At 39.7% G+C, this 19,136-nt stretch overlaps 2 protein-coding genes across 9 annotated transcripts in view; both read left to right on the forward strand.

Annotated features, from left to right (window-relative positions):
• The window catches only part of TENT2 (terminal nucleotidyltransferase 2), a 58,606-nt gene extending 52,986 nt beyond the window's left edge, over positions 1 to 5,620 (forward strand). For all 8 annotated transcript variants that reach the window (XM_070045153.1, XM_030846594.3, XM_030846626.3 and 5 more), the window contains 3 exons: positions 199 to 290; positions 2,508 to 2,587; positions 4,186 to 5,620. In XM_070045153.1, the coding sequence (XP_069901254.1) occupies positions 199 to 290; positions 2,508 to 2,587; positions 4,186 to 4,260 (247 nt within the window). In that variant the 3' untranslated portion in view covers positions 4,261 to 5,620. The remainder of the gene's footprint in view (positions 1 to 198; positions 291 to 2,507; positions 2,588 to 4,185) is intronic.
• A 3,157-nt stretch (positions 5,621 to 8,777) lies between these two features.
• The window catches only part of CMYA5 (cardiomyopathy associated 5), a 106,755-nt gene continuing 96,396 nt past the window's right edge, over positions 8,778 to 19,136 (forward strand). The window contains exon 1 of the mRNA XM_060295934.1: positions 8,778 to 8,932. Within this exon, the coding sequence (XP_060151917.1) occupies positions 8,778 to 8,932 (155 nt within the window). The remainder of the gene's footprint in view (positions 8,933 to 19,136) is intronic.

Genomic DNA, 19,136 nt, shown 5'->3' on the forward strand with positions numbered 1-19,136 from the left:
AATAAGCAAATTGTTAGAATGTAAGTGCTGTAGAGACAGACGAAGTAGAGAAGGGGAAATGGGGATCGAGGTGCAGAGGGTTGAAGCAAATTCCAGTTCTATGAGAAGATCAGAGTAGGCTTAACTACTGATATAATAAAAATAATAAAAGGGAAGTTAAGAAAATAGTTAACATGATTAATGTTTTTCTTTTGATAGCTGGAACAGTCAAATGATTTCAGTTCGTGAAGCCAAAGCCATTCCCAGGCCTGATGGTATTGAGTGGAGAAATAAATACATCTGTGTAGAAGGTAGCTTTCCCACAACACTCTCTATTTCCTATCCAACTATCATCATGGTACTGAGAGAATTACTTGAATACTTTCAGCTTATATTTCATCTAAAAGTAATACATTTATGTTCTGAAGTGGTTTATAAGTCTTTTAATCGTAAGATTTTAATTAAAAAATAATTCAAAATTCTTTAGTTGTAAAATAATAAACATGAATTTAGGTGTCGAATCTTTCCAGTCAGTAGGATTTGAGCAGTCTTCACGCACCTCTCATGCTTGTAGTTGGTTGAAATTTAGTTTCATCACTTACATACAGGTAGAAGAAAATGATTCTTTGAAATAAAATTAGTTCTTTTATACTTAAATATTGATAATTAATACAAGCTAGATTTTTATGAATATTAAATTGATTTTCCTTTAAAAATTAAATGGTCTGCAGATAGTCTGTTCTCTAAAATTAATTTACATGTAGTTGAATATTTCTTTAAGTCAGTGGAAACTGACTTCAAGAGGCAATATTGTTCTCACAGATGCCAAGTTGATGACTTTTGTAAATCTTGAGGTAACATAAAGGGTTGAGATTTGGCATTTGCAGGAAAACATCAAATTTAGAGTATTTTAATCTTGAATTATAATGCAACACATTAAGAGTTTATAAATGTGAAATTGAATCTCCTGCTTTGGTCTTTCGTTTGCTAAATTGCACAGTGTGTGTATGTTATTTTAGTTACTTGGTTCTTTTGAATATTAAATACAGTTGTAAAGTGCTACGTACTGTGATCTGATAGTTTAGCATATGGCGTTATTTTATTTTGAAAAGTACTGTGACAATAAAGTTTTTTGAAATAGCCTTTCTGAGCAATAAAAAAATAAGCAAAAGGAGTTTTTAAAATTACGTACCTGGTTATATGACAAATCTAAAATTAACATCTCCATCAAATTTCCTATTCTTTCACACCTTTTTTGAGGTCTTTCCCCTCATTCTAGCAACTTCATTCTCTTTCTCACTAGTCTCTCTCTTTCAGCTTTACAGCATACATAGGTCTTCTCATCCTTGAAAAGTACTCTTGACTTGATCCTACTGGCTTTTCTGAGTACTTTTTTTCCTCTTTTTTATGCCAAAATTCTTCAACTCTAGTAATTTTAACCTACTGCTGGCATTATTTCAGCTCCCATCTCACTCCTGATGCCTTTAGTTATCCTTCTTTTCTCACTGTTATCTTCAGTTTCCTCATTCTCTTATATAGAATCAGTTTCTTTGTCTCTATATATGAACTCTTCTCTCTTATTTTGTGGGTGAAGGGTGAGTGGGGTGAGGGTAGGGACATGGAAAGTAATATTGGAGACACACACATAAAATCTCTTATTTTGTTCTCTTCCTGTCTTGTCCACTTTTTTCTCTATCCTGTTTTTCTGTCTTTCACTGCCAAATTTCTAATACAAGTTACTGTTCTCATTGCATTTTTTTAAAGCCATTTAGTCACACCATAATTCTCTGCACTGTCTTCCATCCTCCCTGGTATTAAACCTCTACTTTCAAAGGCATTGACCTTTCTCCTACTAGACAAATCAGTGGGTTTTTATTATTTATTTATTTATTTATTTATTTTTGGCTGCCTTGGGTCTTCATTGCTGTGTGCGGGCTTTCTCTAGTTGTGACGAGCGGGGGCTACTCTTCGTTGCAGTGCATGGGCTTCTCATTGCGGTGGCTTCTCTTGCTGCAGAGCACAGGCTCTACGTGCATGGGCTTCAGTAGTTGTGGCTTGCGGGCTCTAGAGCACAGGCTCAGTAGTTGTGGCGCACAGGCCTAGCTACTCCGTGGCATATGGGATCTTCCCAGACCAGGGCTCGAACCTGTGTCCCCTGCATTGGCAGGCGGATTCTTAACCACTGCACCACCAGGGAAGTACCTCACAGTAGGTTCTTGACTCTATGATTCTTCAGAAATCTTACCTATTTTTATGATTTATACTTAATATACCTATGCTGTTTACTTAAAGATGTTTACTTTAGACATCTTCTCACTTGAATTTTATCTACCTTGTTAGACAGCTCATAGCTATTATAAAACTATTTATTATACACATAAATCTGATGTTAGGCTAAACCACATGCAATTGCTACTGTGTAGGTCAGAAACTGTCAAATATTGGCAATTTCATATAATTCAACCAAATAAAAAACTGAAGTTCTCATTTTAATAATTTCTTGTTTATATGTGCATTTAACATTGTAGAACCTTTTGATGGAACAAATACAGCCAGAGCTGTGCATGAAAAGCAGAAGTTTGACATGATCAAGGATCAATTTTTAAAGGTAAACAATGCATCAGATTAACTCTAGAAGCATTAGTGCACTAGTGTGCTTTGAAAATTAAAAAAAACATATAGGTAATAGGAAAGAACAGCTCTGGTTCCTGTGTTGTGAAGCAATTAATGTGGCGCAATAGGGAATTTATTACTTGAATTTAGAAATACTCCTTCAGAGAGATCTGACTCCGCTTTTACTCACATGGCTTTCACTTTGTGGAAATAAGCATTTTCACAGTGAGCTTATTAAGCTCTCAAAATGAATGAATAAAACCTAAAGGACTCCTTTCCCTCCTTAAAATATTGGGGAAGAAATATAGCCTTAGAAGAAAGCCATGTCTGTTCCATATTTTTCTTCTATATACCCCCTGTAACAAGGAACTAGAGCTCCATTTTATCTTTGTTTATATTCTGAGAAGTTAAACAAAATGTATGTGTTTGTGTGCACACACATTTTATATATATAAAGTCATATATATGTAAACTGTAGTTTATTCCTTAGCTCTCTAGTCCACAGTATGAATTTTTTCATCAGTGATTTTGCTAGGTTTGATTCCTAGCTTCAAGTTATTCAACAATACAGAGTAGAAACACATTGATAGAAATATGTATAGTAATATTATGAGACATATAGGAGAGAATACTTCATAGAATAAAAAGATCAAGGAACTTGTGAAGATCATTTTAGAGGCATATTTTTTCATTACCGAGACATCATAAAGTGGACTTTATTTTGATGATTATTAAAAATGCAAGTGTATCATGTTTACAGGCTGTCCTTCAAATTAGGCCCTCTCAGTTTGTCAACCAGAATAGAAAATTTAGAATGAAATGGAATTCTGGAGGGCAAAACAAGTATCCAAGAGGGAATGTTTTTCTCTATCAGATTAAATTGAGAACTCAAAAATAGCATTTGTACATTTCTGTTCTTACTGATGGGTGAGCTTTCATTTATGATTGTTTAGCTATAAAACCAGTACTTTTAGTCAGTTGAACAACTGAAGTAAGAGCAAACTGCAAAGATCTGCAGCCAGATTTTTTGGTAGTGGGCCAGATTTTTAGCTTATGAACAAGAATTTCAGTTTCTTTTTTCTCTTAAAAATTCTTTTCACTCTTCTTGTCTAGATGTATTGTATAAGGTGCTTTATTATAGATTTACTCTCTCTTTCTTCATAAATACAGTTTTTAATTGGAAGAGCTTTCTAGATACAAAATAGTCAGTCAAATAATTGAAGTAATCTTTCCTTACCCTCTCAAACCCAAAGGTTTTGTATTAATTACTTTGCTGTTTTAAATGACATTATCTAAATCGGTGAATAAATGTTAATATTGTCAGTTGCATCTTTTTGTACAACCTATGTGCTCATTTCTTTATTAATGAATTGGAACTACACAGGTGTAAAGTTTTTAAATAACATCTTTCTGATGACAGAAACAATACTTTTACTGTGTTAAAAACTTGGGAGATAAAAACACAGACACAAAAAAGTCACCCCAAATTTTACTGCCTTGAGAAATCACTGTTAACATTCTAGTAACTCTCCTTTCAGCCTTTTGTTCCACATATATTTTAGGTTTTAAGAATGATTTTTCTTTCTCTTCCAGTCATGGCACAGATTGAAAAACAAACGAGATTTGAACAGTATACTACCGTTAAGAACTGCTGTCCTGAAAAGATAACTGGCCTCTATTTCTTAATAAAGAACAGTAGTAACATCATAATGCATTTTGTTTACCTTCATCATGGTTTCTTTTTAATTGTTCTTCTTGTTTTCATGTTTTATTCTTAAGAGGACATACTTATATATGCATATTTTATTATGACATTTCCTAATAAAACCCTTTGATTTAAAGATGTATTTTTGAAAATGTTTACATTGATAATTAGTAATATTATGGCATGAATTTTCAGGAGATCAAATAAAATATTTTTTTGAGAATTATCAAATAAAAGTTTTTTGCTATAACTGTAATTAATTGTACCACATGCTAATACTGAAGAGATGTGTGGACTGTTTTGGAAAGGGTCTGATGTATACATACTTAAAAGTATCACCTTCGGTAGATGGTTTGTTGCCTGAGTCTGTTCTAGTGAAGTGAAGATTCGAGTCAGTTATTCAGTTACTTGAAGCAAAATGAAATCTTTTATTTCAGTGAAATCACTGCAGAGGCATGAAATACTGGACAATTGCCTTAAGTCCTCACTTGACTCATCAGGATAAACTGAGGCTTTGTGTCGATATTAGCATTTCATTAGTACCTCACATGCTTTTGGTGTACTTGTGATTGCTTTAAATTTTGTGTTGAAACAACTACATTTTGCACTGTAATAATATGAGCACTAACTGTGTATTGTACAGCAGTTAGGGAATTGTTTTGAAGAATCAGTTCAGTGTAGACATTTTGAAAAGGTTAAGTCCTCTGTGCTTTATGGTAGCTTAGTGCAATTTGCACTTTTGTTTTACTTCCCGTTTTCCTGCTTTTATTTTTCCTGTGACATGAAGCAACAGAAACTGAAAGATCAAAGTTGAGATTATATCCTGTTGATAGTATCAGAGTTTTTTCTGTGTATAATTATAGGATTGTAATCTAAACTGGAATTTTTAGGCAGTAAGCCACTATAAAATGTTCTAGATAAGACATAACATTATTATAAATAAAAGCTTAATGTTTGTAAAGATATCTTTTCCACAAGAAGAAATAGTGGTGGCTGCTAAAAATGCTACAGTGTTTATTAAGGTCGTTTTTGGTTTATGTAAATATTTGTAAATTGGTCAGTGCCTGTAAATTTAAATATAAATAATCTTAAAAACAGTTTTAACTTTTTCAAAAGGACTTTCAAAAGGACTGTGTACAACTTCTTTTAGACCTGCTGTAGCACAGTTTGTACCTCTAATGTATTTGGTTTTTTTGCAGACCAATTCAAATGCTAACAAGACTTTTGCTTTTTGACTTATAAAAGGTGCATATTTTCATTTTTTTCTTTAAGTTTAAATTTTTGTATGATCAAATGGAATAAAGTTTATATATGGAAATTGTCGATGTGTTTTTTGCTTTTTTTTTTCTTTCTTCTGTGAAAGTCTTTACTTCTGAGATGAGATTGAGGCTGTAGTTATCATCTGGAGCTGAACCGAATCCAGTTATTGTGTGTAATTATTTAGATTATGCAGAGAATCTTGGAATCAAGTTCATTCATCTTTAAGCCAACTAGCCACATCAACACCCTATTTCTCTGGCATTATTAGGAATGAAGCTTTCCACACAGGTGAATTTTTCAGTTTACTGATGATTAATGCTTTTGAAGCAATTAAGCTTTATGTACTAGTTCTTTTTCTTGGAAATTTCCCTAAAATGTAATTTACACTATGCAACTCTTCTTTATCAGAATGTGTTGAGTATAATTAATATTCCAGTAATGACTCCGGGTAATAATTATAAACAATAAATAATAGCCATAGTACTCCATAGTAATACTGTGTAGCTGTCAGACATGGGTAAGTGTCTGGGGCATTCTGCCTCTACAGTATTATGACATTTCCTAATAAAGCCCCAGAATTTACCATGGACTCCTTCATGCCACTGTTTCCTCAGCTTTCAATGACCACCAGGCCCCCTATCTCACTGCTGCTGCTTTTCAGCCATATCGCTATAACAGATAAGAAGTTAATAAATTTACACCCAGTCGTAAATCAATAGACTGAAACCTAAGATTATGCACTTTGTGACTGCTAAATATGTCAGATAAGTGGTCTGTCAATATATGAGAGAATTTTTTTTTTTTTTTTTTGCAGTATGCGGGCCTCTCACTGTTGTGGCGTCTCCTGTTGTGGTGCACAGGCTCCGGACGCGCAGGCTCAGCGGCCATGTCTCACGGGCCCAGCCACCCCGTGGCATGTGGAATCTTTCCGGACCAGGGCACGAACCCGTGTCCCCTGCATCGGCAGACGGACTCTCAACCACTGCGCCACCAGGGAAGCCCTGAGAGAATTTTTAGGCTTTTAAATTATTTTCAATATGAATTATTTAATTGTGTTGTGAATAATACATTCTTTTCTATTTGTATTGATCTGGCCATTTCTATTTATGTTGTTACTCAGGAAAGTAGTGTTAGAAAGTTTAAAATGTGCAATCTGTACTGCAGTTCTAAATTTTGGATTGGTTTGAGCTAAGATCTCCACAAATCTTGTTGATTATAGTTAGTGTTCCTAAGAAATTTTGAGTTAAATGGAGGGAATATACCTGTAGTTTTTTTGTGTGTGTGTGATACGCGGGCCTCTCACCGTTGTGGCCTCTCCCGTTGCAGGCTCCAGACGCGCAGACTCAGCGGCCATGGCTCACAGCCAGCCGCTCCACGGCATGTGGAATCCTCCCAGTCCAGGGCACGGACGCACGTCCCCTGCATTGGCAGGCGGACTCTCAACCACTGCGCCACCAGGGAAGCCCACCTGTAGTTTTGATTAGTGTTTAATAGATCCCACAGCTGCAATTGATTCCTTTTTGTCCTAATGAGCAGACACTTGGGATTACTAATGCAAAAGCCAACCTGCTGTAAGAGAATGCATACTGCTGATGTTACACCTGGTTTAGTGAACCCTGGAAGGCTGGACTATTGCTGTCTTCCCTTTCATGCTCCCTAGCTGATGCTTCTGTACTGTACCTCAACTACCTGCGGTTCTTTGCCCACAGACCTAATGCACACATATGAGCTAGGGATAACTGTAACTGGGGAATACTACCTAATTTACATTTATCATATTTAACAACTCTGTGAATAGAATTTGCTGTAATTAAAAATCAGTGTTAGCTCTTTTAGCCATAAAATCATTCTTATGAAAAAAAGATCTTTATGTATTGTGAAGATATCTCTACCTGTTGTACATAGCAGGCCTGTTCTCTTCAGTGCAGGGACCGTTCATTAAGCACCTACTATGTGCTAAGTACTTTGCTAAGCTTCTGCGCTTGTATGAGATGGGGATAATGGGACAAAGATAAACTTACAGTCTACTGGGGAAAGAGACACAAACATAATTTGAATATAGGATAATGTGGGAACCTAAAACAGTGTTATTGAGCTTAAGCTGGGGATTTCAGAGAAAAGTGTGATCTTGAATGATGAGTACCCAGGTAAATAAAGACGGGAAGAACGTTTCAGGTGGAAGGAATTGTGTACATAAAGGCACAGTGGTGTGACTTGATAAATGTTAGAACTCCTGACTTCCAAAGACAAGACCAGACAGCTAAGATGTGGGTTGTTAGCATTTATCTTCCCAAGGACCTTGTGCTTTAGTCCTAGAACAGTGGGAAGCCATTGAGGGCTCTTAAACATGGGCATGGCATGATCTGGGACTTTGGGTTGAATTTCAGACAAAACAGACTTTGGCCAATGTAGGGAAATTATTCCTCTTCAAAGTTTTAAGATTTGTGGAGATAAAAGTTTCCTGGCTGAATAATCGAGGGGTCACTGAGGAAGAGAATACACAATATTGATTTGCAAATATAAAAGGAGCCAGTACTGAACAATGGTTCAAAACTGGGCTTTTGAAATGGGCAGACTTTGTTTCCCATTGGGTCACCTTGCTAGCAAAAGGAGACCTTGAGCAAGCTAGGTACCCAAGCTCTTCTGAGCCTGTTTTCTCATTTATAAAACCAGCATCTTAGTTAAACCTACCACAGCAGAGTTGTGAGGGGGAAATTACGAGTGCCTGAACTAGTAGTAAGTGTTCTGCTCTGTAAAAGGGAGTAGTTATTTGGTTGGGATAAGGGCCCATCGAGTAGCTCAGTTCTGCTGCAAACCTGAAGCCTACCAAACCCACTCTAGAGGGAAGAGAAGCAGGGGGGCTGTGTGCCTTTCCTCCTCCCAACTCCCGGATGCAGCGGGAGCCTGCACCCCTCGGAGTGGTGCTCTCCAGTTGCCCAAAGGGCCCGCCAGGGACCCGCCTAAATTGGGGCGGGGAGGGCTGCGGGAAGTTAGACGCGCAGGGAACAGGAGACGCCGAGCCCCGGCCCCAGAAGCTCGGTGGTGAAACTTTCTGACGCTTTCTATTTAAAGTCGCGGGGCTCGCCCGCCCCCAGGAGGGAACCAGAGCCGCCCCGCCAGGACAGGGCAGGGCCGGGCCGGGCCGGAGGCGCCGTCAGAGGGAGAACACCAGGCGCTGCGCGGGCGGTTCCGGCTCCAGCTCCGGCCCGGGAGAGGCGCGATGGCTAGCAGCGAGAGCAGCCACGCCGCGGACAGCGCCCTGGGCTCCGACGCGGACGAGGAGGTGACCCGGGGGCTGGACACTGAGGAGGAGTCGGGGGGCGAGGAGGACGAGACGGCCGCGGAGTCGGAGTCGGAACCGGAGCCGGACGCCAGGTAGCGTGGGCCCCTCGCTCCGGGCCCGCAGCCAGACGCGCGCCGCCTGGGCCGGGAGGGCGGCAGCGAGGCTGGAGGGGTGCTGCGCGGGGGAAACGCCGCACCCTTCCTTTCCCTCTTTTTAAGCGCTGGGGTTCATTTCCCTCGAGCTAAGCACTTTCTCTCTGGGGGCGCTGCCTTGGGAAGAACTTGAAGGTGAAGGTGCTTGCTGTCAGCTGGAGTGACAGGCCCGGCTGGAGCAGCAAAATTCATCCCTCCCCATCCCCCTTTCCGCCCTCATTACCACCCCCTCCCCCCAGCCGGCTCCTTGTGACTTGCTGCTGCTCTTGTTTATTCTTGGGGATTTACTTCGGGTTCTGCCGAACTGCAGACTTGCGCAGAAATGCCTACATTTGGCCCAAAGCCTAGGAACAATCTTGAAACCCTGAGCTAGAGGAGAAGAGGGTATGGGGTGGGGTGGAGGCCGAGAAGCCGCTCTGGAAACTTCAAAGGACTGAAAGTCTCCTGGATGCCCAGCACTGACCTAGGTTGCTAGAAGAGGACTTAATTTTTGTACAAACGCCCATACATTCTTTGGAAAAAAGAAGCATGAATTTCAGTCACCCCTGTTATTAAAATTCTGCTTTTTTTTTTTTTGGTCTCAAACATTTATCAACATTACATGTGAATACAATTAGGTAATAACTATACACAAATGTGGTCTCCCTGCCTCCCTTCTTTCTTGCAGGCCCTAAAATGAGAACAGCAGGAATCATCTCCTGTAGATTTGGATTTGTTTTTACCTTTCCTTGTTCTCTTTGAGTATGGGGATGGGGGTAGGGTGTTTGTTTTTAGTTTTAGGTTTTTTGTTTGTTTTTCGGTTTGTTAGTTGTGTCCCTTCCTAAATCTATTAATATCAGTAGAAAGGCTTTGTAGGTGACAGATGGTTGTGCAGCACTGCAGAGCACCCATCTTACCCAAAGTTAAAAGTGCCGCCCAACCAAAGACAGCAGAGCTGAAGCTGAAACAGCCCACAGAGGGGCATTGATTAGGGTGAACTGTCAGTCAGATAAGAAGTCTGGAATATCGGTCACATATTTACCAAGTGGGGAGCAGGCACAGTCCCTGCCCTCAAAGACTTTATGGAAGAAGTTAGGAAGCAATATGGGGACCATGAGACAGTGTGCTGAATACACGAGAGGGGAGGGAAGGACAGACCATGGTACCGTGGAAGGTCAGAAGAGTGTGTAGATGTGCGGCTGCCTTCAAAAGTAGTGGGCATGACTTAGGCCCTGGAGAATGGGCAAGAATTGCAGAAAGGAGACGCAGAAGAGAAGGCACCTGTGGGAGATGGAACAGGAGTAGGGACCTGTGATTCCTGGGCAGTACGGAGAAGGGGAAGTCTGTCAATCCAGCCTTTTCCCTTAATGGCATCCAGGATCCTCATATCCTTTTGCCCAAGCAAAATTTGCACCCCTGCCACCCAAGAATCTGAAAACTCATTTACTCTAAAATGTGAGCAGCTGATAGAGATTCAAAATACCACTTCGGTGTTGTGTTGCCCTTTGCCAAAGGTCAAGATCTTCAGGTAAAGGCATAATTTATCTGCAGTAAATGTCAGCCTGCTCTGACTACAGATGATAAGGTGGACACCAGGCAAAGCGTCGGAATGTAGAGTGGAGGGAAATGTGGGGGAAGAGGTAGATGGTGGTGGTGGAGGCCTTGAAAGCCATCCCATTTAAAAAATTTTGGATTTGATGACATGGGTAACAAGAAATCAGTAAACTTCTGGAGAGGATTTAGGAGAACAGATTGGTGTCATTGAGAAAGGAGACTGACAGGCAGATTGGAAAGTTGTGTTTGGGGAGGGCTCAGAGCAGAGAGACAGCAGCAGAGAGAAGGAAGGGAGATATGTAGGGATTGCTTCATGGTGGGGCAAGGCGAAGGGAGGTGGCAGCTGTAGGCTCTTTCAGGAGAGAGGTTTCTGTTGGCAGGAACTCCTCTGGGAAGTGAGAGTTCTTGAATGTTTTCTAACCTCAAAGTGTGATCAGAAACCAAACCATTTTGGTGGGCGTGAGTTTACAAATATGGCCTAAAGTTCTTCTTTCTTCTGAGACTAGAGGTGAGAGCTTCGAATATTCTCTAATTTATGGGAAGGAAAAATGATGAGACATTCTTCCTCTCAAATCCTCCATCCAAGTTTTACAGTTAAAAGAGGGCTCACTCCATGCCAGGCTCAGTTCTCATTTTAAACCCTCCCAGCAGCGCTGTGAGGTAACTGTCCTGTTATACGTGAGGAAACCGAGGCTTTACGTAATTTACTGAGGGTATAAGGCAAGTAAATGTAAGAACCAAGATGTGAGCCTCTGTCTGTTTACTCCCAGCCACTGCTAGACTTCCACACCTCTCTTCTTTTGGAGGAAAGACCCTTTCTTACTGTAGGGGAAACTTGAATGGCTCCAACTAACTTCTATATGGAAAGGTTATTGGAGGAAAGGGAAAGACCTTTTATTCACTATTCCGAATAATAATGGGAGTTTTCCCCTTCTTGAATGGAAAAGTTGTCTCTGTCTCTGTTTCCTCAAAGATCAGAACTATTTGCAGAAGTTGATTTACAGACTGATTTTTTTTTAATTGAGAGGCATGAAAGTAACATGAAAGTAACTGAATGGAAATAGCTTAAGTAATAATAACAGAATGATTGATGATGGCATCTCTTTTGGTATTATTAAGCCATTATTAAAATGTTACTTATGAAGATTTCTAACAGTATGGGAAGTGCATATATTGAATTTGAAAAAAAGTTCATTTTATAATTTAGAATGATCTCACTATAAAATAAAGTGTGTATTGGAAAAAGGCTTAAAAGGTTAATAAAGCTTAGCATAATAAAGGTTATAGTAACTTTTATTAACCTTAAGGTTGAAAAAAGGTTAATAGTCATTGTCTCTGAGTGATGGGATAATGGTCGACTAAACTTTTTTCTTTAACTGTATTTTTTGGTTTTTCTGTAATGAACAGACAGTGCACTTTATTATCAGAAAAAGACTTCACTTTTAAAAACTCAAAAGGTACAAAGCGTCATCTGCTTGTGCATCTTTTCTTTGTTCTTCCAGCAATAATATATAGAATTATCTATAGCCACCTTTCTGAATCAAGGAAAAAAATCACCTTTAATTGTAAAGTGCAGGGAAGCTCACCATTATACATGCCAGTATTTGTATTAGATTAGAGAACTACCCTTCTGATATATCATTCAGTGATATGAATATCATTGGCATGAAGAGTCCTGAGTGGCAACCCTGTTTGCCATTCCATCATGGGCAAATCTCCCATCCTCTCTGAGCTCCATATTTCTCATCTCTAAATTGGGATAATTTTACAGATTTATAAAAAAGGATAATTAGTGATAATTCCTAATTCATAGGTTGTCACAGGATTAAATAAACTATGTGAACATGTGTAAGAGTGCTTGGCCTTCAGTAGGTTACCGGTAAGTTTTAATTTCTTTACATCCCTTCAGATGAATCATTACTAGCAGCCAAGCTACCTTCTGCCCACCATTCATCAATGAGGGGAGAGTGATGTCTCCATTTTCAGTATGAGAAATGGTCCTATTCCACTTTGGCTTTCCTGTGTTCCTTCATTCACTAAACATTCATGGAATGCCTACTAATTGCCAAGGACCATGCTGGGGATACAAACATTACTAAGACCTCCATTACTGTCCTCAAGATAGTCACATTCTAGGTGGAGAAACAGAAAAATGTAATTATGTCATTAACTGTTATAAGAGATATAAGGAAGAAAAGGTCTGTATGAAACACCTCAAAGTAGGCAGGAAGTCCTGGGGTCTATCCTGCCTGGAAGGATGGGGGAAGACTTCATCCAGGGCCTTTGGAGCAGGGTCTTCAATCATAATGAAGTGCCCAGAGGGCTCATTGTTTGTGGATATAAGAAAAAGATTTTCATGTTGCTAAAACTTCATACAAAAGTTGTATGTAAAAAGCATCTCTATAAAACCTGCAGGATTTGAGAGCTGGGAGAGGCTATAGAAACATCTTTTCCCAACCAATCCTTTTACAGATTCAGCAACTGAGTTTCAGGGGACGTTTGTTCAAAGTCACACAACTTTTTAGCGGTAGAATTAGGACTAGATCCCGGTGTCTGGACTCCAATCTATGTTCATTTGTTTATTCATTCAACAACTACTTATTGAACTCTTACTATGTGTCACGCACTTTCTAGGCACAAAGGATACAGCAGTGAACAAAATGAACCAAGTCCCTGCCCTCCTGGGAGTGGCTTTCCAGGTTGGGGAGACAAATAGACAAACAAATATGTAGTATGTCAGGTGGCAATCAGTGATATGAGGACAAGTACAGCAGATAAGTGTTATACTGTTTTGGATAAGGTGGTGAAGAAAGCCTCTGTGATGAGGTGACATTTGACCAGAGACTGAAGGAATGAGTATTCTAGGCAAAGAGGAGAGCTGGTGCAAGGGCGCTGAGGCAGGACTGTGTGTGGCTTATTTGAGGAACACAAGAGCAGAGTAAACAAGGGGAGAGTGATGGGAAATGAGTCTAAGAGATGGTTGGGTTGCAAATCATGTAGGACTTTGCAGGCCCTGATAAGGGCTTCTGATTGTATTCAGAGTAAAATAGGAAGTTGGGTTCTGCCTACCATACCACTCAGGGTTAAAAAAAGAAAAGAAAAGCACGGTGATTGCATTATCCCATTAAATAGTAAGCGCCTATACTCTCGTATACTCATTGAACACCTGTTGGGTGCCCAACACTGTACTAAATGTTTCAAGCTTATGGTCTCCTGTATGGAGGAAGTTACGTAAATAGACATCCATGAGTTTTGTATTTTTCTGACTGTAGTCCGACGAAGCCTGACTCTTTTGGTCTTTCCCACAGATCACTTGGAAATTTTTCAGAATTTTTGTTTTGGATCTTTTCTGTTGGTCAATTTTAATTTCTCTGTTTAAGCGCAGAGGTTTTTGCTACAACAGTGCCCAAATCTTAAAAATCATGTTCATTTGCAGCTTTGCCAGTGCCTGTATAAAAAAGGTCTGCCTAAGCTGATAGAATTAAACTTATTAGTGACATTTACGTTTAATCATTGTAAGAAAGAAACCTATTGGAAGGTGAAGGGAGTTTGTAAATGGTTTTTGTTATCAGTATGGAGCAGTCTGTTGCCATATGTCTATTTATATGATGTCTCTCACTTCTGTGCTTACCTAGGTGTTTTGACAAGTGTGTTATTTGAGACAGCCCTCTTCTGAGGTCAGTGGAAAAAGCTGAGATGGGAGGGGTGACTACTTAGGATGCCAGAGACTGAGGGAGGAGAGAAGATAAAGCAGAGGCTCTTGGAGCCAGGAATTGAAGAGCTATTTAAGTGTTGGCTGCATGGGTATTACATGCCCTTGGTGAGACTTTGACTCCGTATAGGGGACTACAGCAAGAGTTGGATTTTTTTTCTTTAAAACAGCAAACCAACCAAAATGTGGGACATTTTAACTGATAGAATTTTGCCAAAAAAAAAAAAAAGTGTCTTATATTCCCTGGATATTCTGAACCTAGGCTCAGTGAAAGCCTTGACTCAATTCGGACAAAGTAACCAAATTCCCCTTCCTTCCTACCAAAAGAGAGAATCAGGTATAAGAGACTGGATGTGGTTTGTACCTGAAATAGTAATCTCTGATGTAGCCCAGTATTATCCAATATTTCTATTGGATAATAAAATACTTACAATGTGAACCACATATATAATTTATAATTTTCTAACAGCTACATGAAAAAGTAAAAAGAAACAGGTGAAATTAATTTTAATAATATGTTTATTTAACTCAATATCCAAAGTATTATCATTTCAACATATGATCAATATAAAAACTATTAATGGGATATTTTACATTTTTGTGTGCCAAGTCTTTGAAATTTGATGTGTGTTTTACATTTACAGTACGTCTCAATTCTTCTTCCCCACCCCCAGGCTACATTTCAAATGCTCAGTAGCCACATGTGGCTAGTGGCTACCATATTGGACAATACAGGCCTGATAATACCTAGAAATCCATTAACTTCACTGGAATGCAGAGAACTGTTCCACTGATAATGAGTTCTATATGCTTGGCCCTATGCAAGGCACCAGAGACATAAGGGTGGTTGGATGGCACAGTTCCTTCTTAAGGAGCTCACAGCCTGGTGAGGGGAAGCAGGTAACTCCAACATAATGTCATAGCACTACACTGAGGATATTAACAAGGGAACAGAGAAAAGAAGTATATTCTTCTTAAAATGAAATTTAGAAAGATTTTGCAGAGGTGATACTCCAGCTGGGCAGAAAGATATTCCAGACACAATATGTGATTAGATATTCTTTAGTTCCTGGTTCCAGCTCTTGTGCTAATTCCTGCTCTGTTTGAGCTTTCTTTTTCTCATCCAGAATCACTCAGAATTTCCAGGACTGGGAATATTTGTTGAATTAATAAGTGAATGGCATGAATAAATGAGTGAATGAATGAGCAGGTGAATATCAAGTCATCCAGATTCCCTTGAGAAGCAAATTTAGTTGGGATGCTGAACCTGTTAGATTAGGTAGAATTTCATTAGTTGCTGACCATTCATTTTCCAGGAATTGACAATAGCCAGGGACTCTGGAAACACAATAGCTTGGAGGCGACAGTGATAAGTACTGAGGGATTGTTCAATTAGGATGTCTGTGGTTATCATTCCCACCTTCTGTGACTCATTGGGAAGCCTCCCCTAGACTGACCCTTGAGCTGGATCATAGAGGGACAGTTAAGAATAGGCTTTGCATTTTGCCCAGAGAAAAGTCCTCTCTTAAGGCAACCGGAGTGTATTCAGTTCCAAAACTCTACATCCTAGTCTGATAAAGTCCAAGATATGTGGGAGGGTTAATTGATGCTACCAAACTCTAAATGCTCAAAGCCCTCTCATGGAGCCATTACTATGCTTTCTGAGTTTGGGTACACTTCTCTTAAAAAAAAAAAATCCACAGCTAAACAGAAATTTTCATCACAAATTTCCTCTTATTGGCTGAATTCACTAGGGCACTTAAAATTGTTGATTTGTAAATAAAATGAATTTCCTCCTGTTATGACTTCATTAAATTAACATTTATTAAGTGGAACATAGGGTGCCGGATGGTGAGCATGAGTAGCAATTCAACAACAAAAGACCACAAGAGAAATTGAGCTAGAGAAGTTTACTACTCACAAGTCCTGGAGGAAATACACAGCGTACCTCAAGGGGCCATACAGGGAGGTCAAGGCAGAGTGAGTACAGGCAAAGGGAGAGACAAAACCTGGCACACATGCCTTTATTAGGGTCTATGTGTGGAATTCTTGGGGGTCCTTGGGCTAAGACTGGATCAGTCAATTCAAACCAAAATGCATGGGGTTTTGGTAAATTTCACAGGAGTCTTATCTAAGGGGCGCACAGGGGAAGACGATGGAAGGTGGGGGAGACTATTGATCACAAAAACTGTTGGGGAAGTCATATCAGGAGCTTACTATGAGGACTGTCTCCGGGACATGTTCTTACATGAGGAGGCTGGTGTCAGTTTAAGGCCCCTGCAGGCCACTTGGTCCAACAAAATGAATGCCAGAGCAGTAATGCCGCCATGTTGCTTAGCTAAATTTGAGACACCTCCAATTTCAGAAATGTACCTACTGAAAGAAAAGAGGCTCATTCATTCAGCAGATATTTGATGAGGGCCTACTGTGTGCGAAACAAAGTAAATTAAATCTAGAATGAGTGAAGAAAACAGAGGTCCTAATCTTTAGAGTTTAGTCTCTGGAGAGGGCAGGCATTAAACAAATAATCTCACAAGTAATTAGTTGAAGCAAATACATTGGTAAAATGAATTGTGCCTGGGGAGCAGAGGCAGGGTTCTGCTAGGATCCCGGTCCTTCAAGTCCCAGTCTCTGAGGCCTCCTTGCTCCTTCCTCTGGGAGTTTTCTGTTGGTCTCCTTGTCATCTTGCTACCAACTTCTCTATCTGCCTACAACAGGAGGTTTCACTGCCCTGTGGTCCACATATTGCTGGAAGGCCTGGCTGCTGATGACATTTATCCTAGACAGGACTTTAGCATCATCTCCCTGACCTGTTTATGCTTCTGATGAGTGAACAGAGACCCAGAGAAGGAAGGGAAACCGACATCAACTCAAGGAATAGCTAGTCTATTCCAAGCATGGTCACTTGTTAGTTTGGTCTATTTTCACAATAGCTCTATGATATATGCATTGTTTTCATTCCCATTTTATGGAAGAGAAAATGGAGACTTAGCAATCTCGAGTAATTTACCTAATGTCAGATGGCTAGTAAGTATGCTAGGATTCTAACCCTAGTCTAATGGCATAGCCAATCCTGGAACACTCATGAGTTCAGTGCTCATCACCAGCTCTAACACACATCTGGTGTTTATTAGCCAATTTCTTTCTTTTTTTGAGCATAAATTTACTTTTAAAAAACAATTATTTTGATTTACTTCTGATTTTAAAAGCAAAACATAAAAGCCCCAGACAATCTATGTAGTAGCTAATCCTGACCAGCACCTCAGCTATATTAAGTTTCCTAATGTGTAATAGGGAGAGTAGGTCTTATGTTTAAAAATAGATGTTAGGAAAAAAAAAAAAGATGTTAGGCAATCCTGTGTGCTTGAGTTTTAATAAGGTCAAACATAGCAACACCAAAATAACTTCTCTGCATGCTCTGTGGGATCATATGATAAATGTTCAATAGGTATTTACTTATAATATCTATAAAATTCAGATCCTCTGTTTAAAAGACAGAATTTGTATGATTTAGCATGGTATACTCTGAAGTTTTCATATCTAGTATTTTTTTTTTTTAAGAGAGAATGAAGAGAAGAGAGTGAGACAACAGTCTGTCTCTTCTTAGAGTTTTGGAATGTCCAAGAAGGACAGTTTTGGAATGTCCAGTAAAGTCTCTCTTCATCTAGCACCATTTTGGGCATAAACCAGATTACAATGCAAAAACACTTGATAGGATTGAAAAGACCTGGGTTATCATCCTGGCTCTGCCATTTACCAACTGTGTGACTTGGGGCAAGATAGCCTCTCTGCATCTTTACCATGGCTTCCAAGGCCCTACCTGACCTGATTACTTCTCAGCTCATCTCATACCCTTCCTCTGCTACATTCCAGCCACACTGGCTTTTTTCTGAACCTCCTGTGTGCTGTGCTAAGCCTGTCCCTGAATCCAGGTCTTCGCTTTTGCTGTTTTCTCTCCCTGGAACACTTTTTCCTTAAATCCACCCTTCACGTTTCGGTGGAAATGCCACCTTCTTAAAGAGGCTTTCTGCAACCATCCTGCCTGATGGGCTTTCTTCACATCTTTCACTATCGCATTGTTCACTGTTTCACATTCCTCTTCATGGCACCTGTCACTGTCTGAAATGGTATCTTTTTGTGTATTTATTGTTTATTGCCACCACTAGAGTGGAAGCTGCATGAGGGCGGGGGCCTTGCTTCTCTTCTCTGCTACATCTCCAGCAGCTAGAACACAGTGTCAGGCACACAGTAGGTGCTTAAGAAATGGTTAAGTGCATAAGTGGTTGGATTGCAACACAAAATGTTTCATTCTAGGATCTCAGGTTTCCTTCTCTCAGATCAATACCACTCTTCAACACCTTGTTCTTAGGTGCTAAAGCAAGGATAGGGAGAATGAGAACTGAGAGTGGTCTTTGAATTTGGAAAATGCAAGTCAACAGAGAGAGATTAATGACATTGAAATGTAAATGCCTTTGAGAAGGTTAATAGCTTAAACGTATCAGCATCTGTTTTAGGTTGGATTCCCTTTGGAACAAATACCTTCAAATATAGGATCTAAGAGACTCTCCTGGGAGAAGAGGGGACCTGGAAGGGGAAATGAGTGCTTAGAAGAGTAGTGAGAGGGCACTAAGGGCAGACTGGCATTATAGCTGCACCCCTATCTATGCTGCACAGAGGAGGGAGCTAAGGGTATTACCTAGGAAACTGCAGAAAACAACTTTCTCCAAACCCTTGGCTTCAGTTCAATAACAGCCCTGGGAGGCAGTGATATTCTTATCAAAAGAGGCATGGGGGTTGGGAGAAAGCATACACAAAGTTAACAGTGTTGATATCTGAACTAAAATTGCCTGATAACCGAATGTATAGTTCATTTGGCCTGAAACCGCACAACTTACACTG

Source organism: Globicephala melas, chromosome 3 (assembly GCF_963455315.2).
Source record: "Globicephala melas chromosome 3, mGloMel1.2, whole genome shotgun sequence".
In the NCBI taxonomy this organism is placed as follows: domain Eukaryota; kingdom Metazoa; phylum Chordata; class Mammalia; order Artiodactyla; family Delphinidae; genus Globicephala; species Globicephala melas.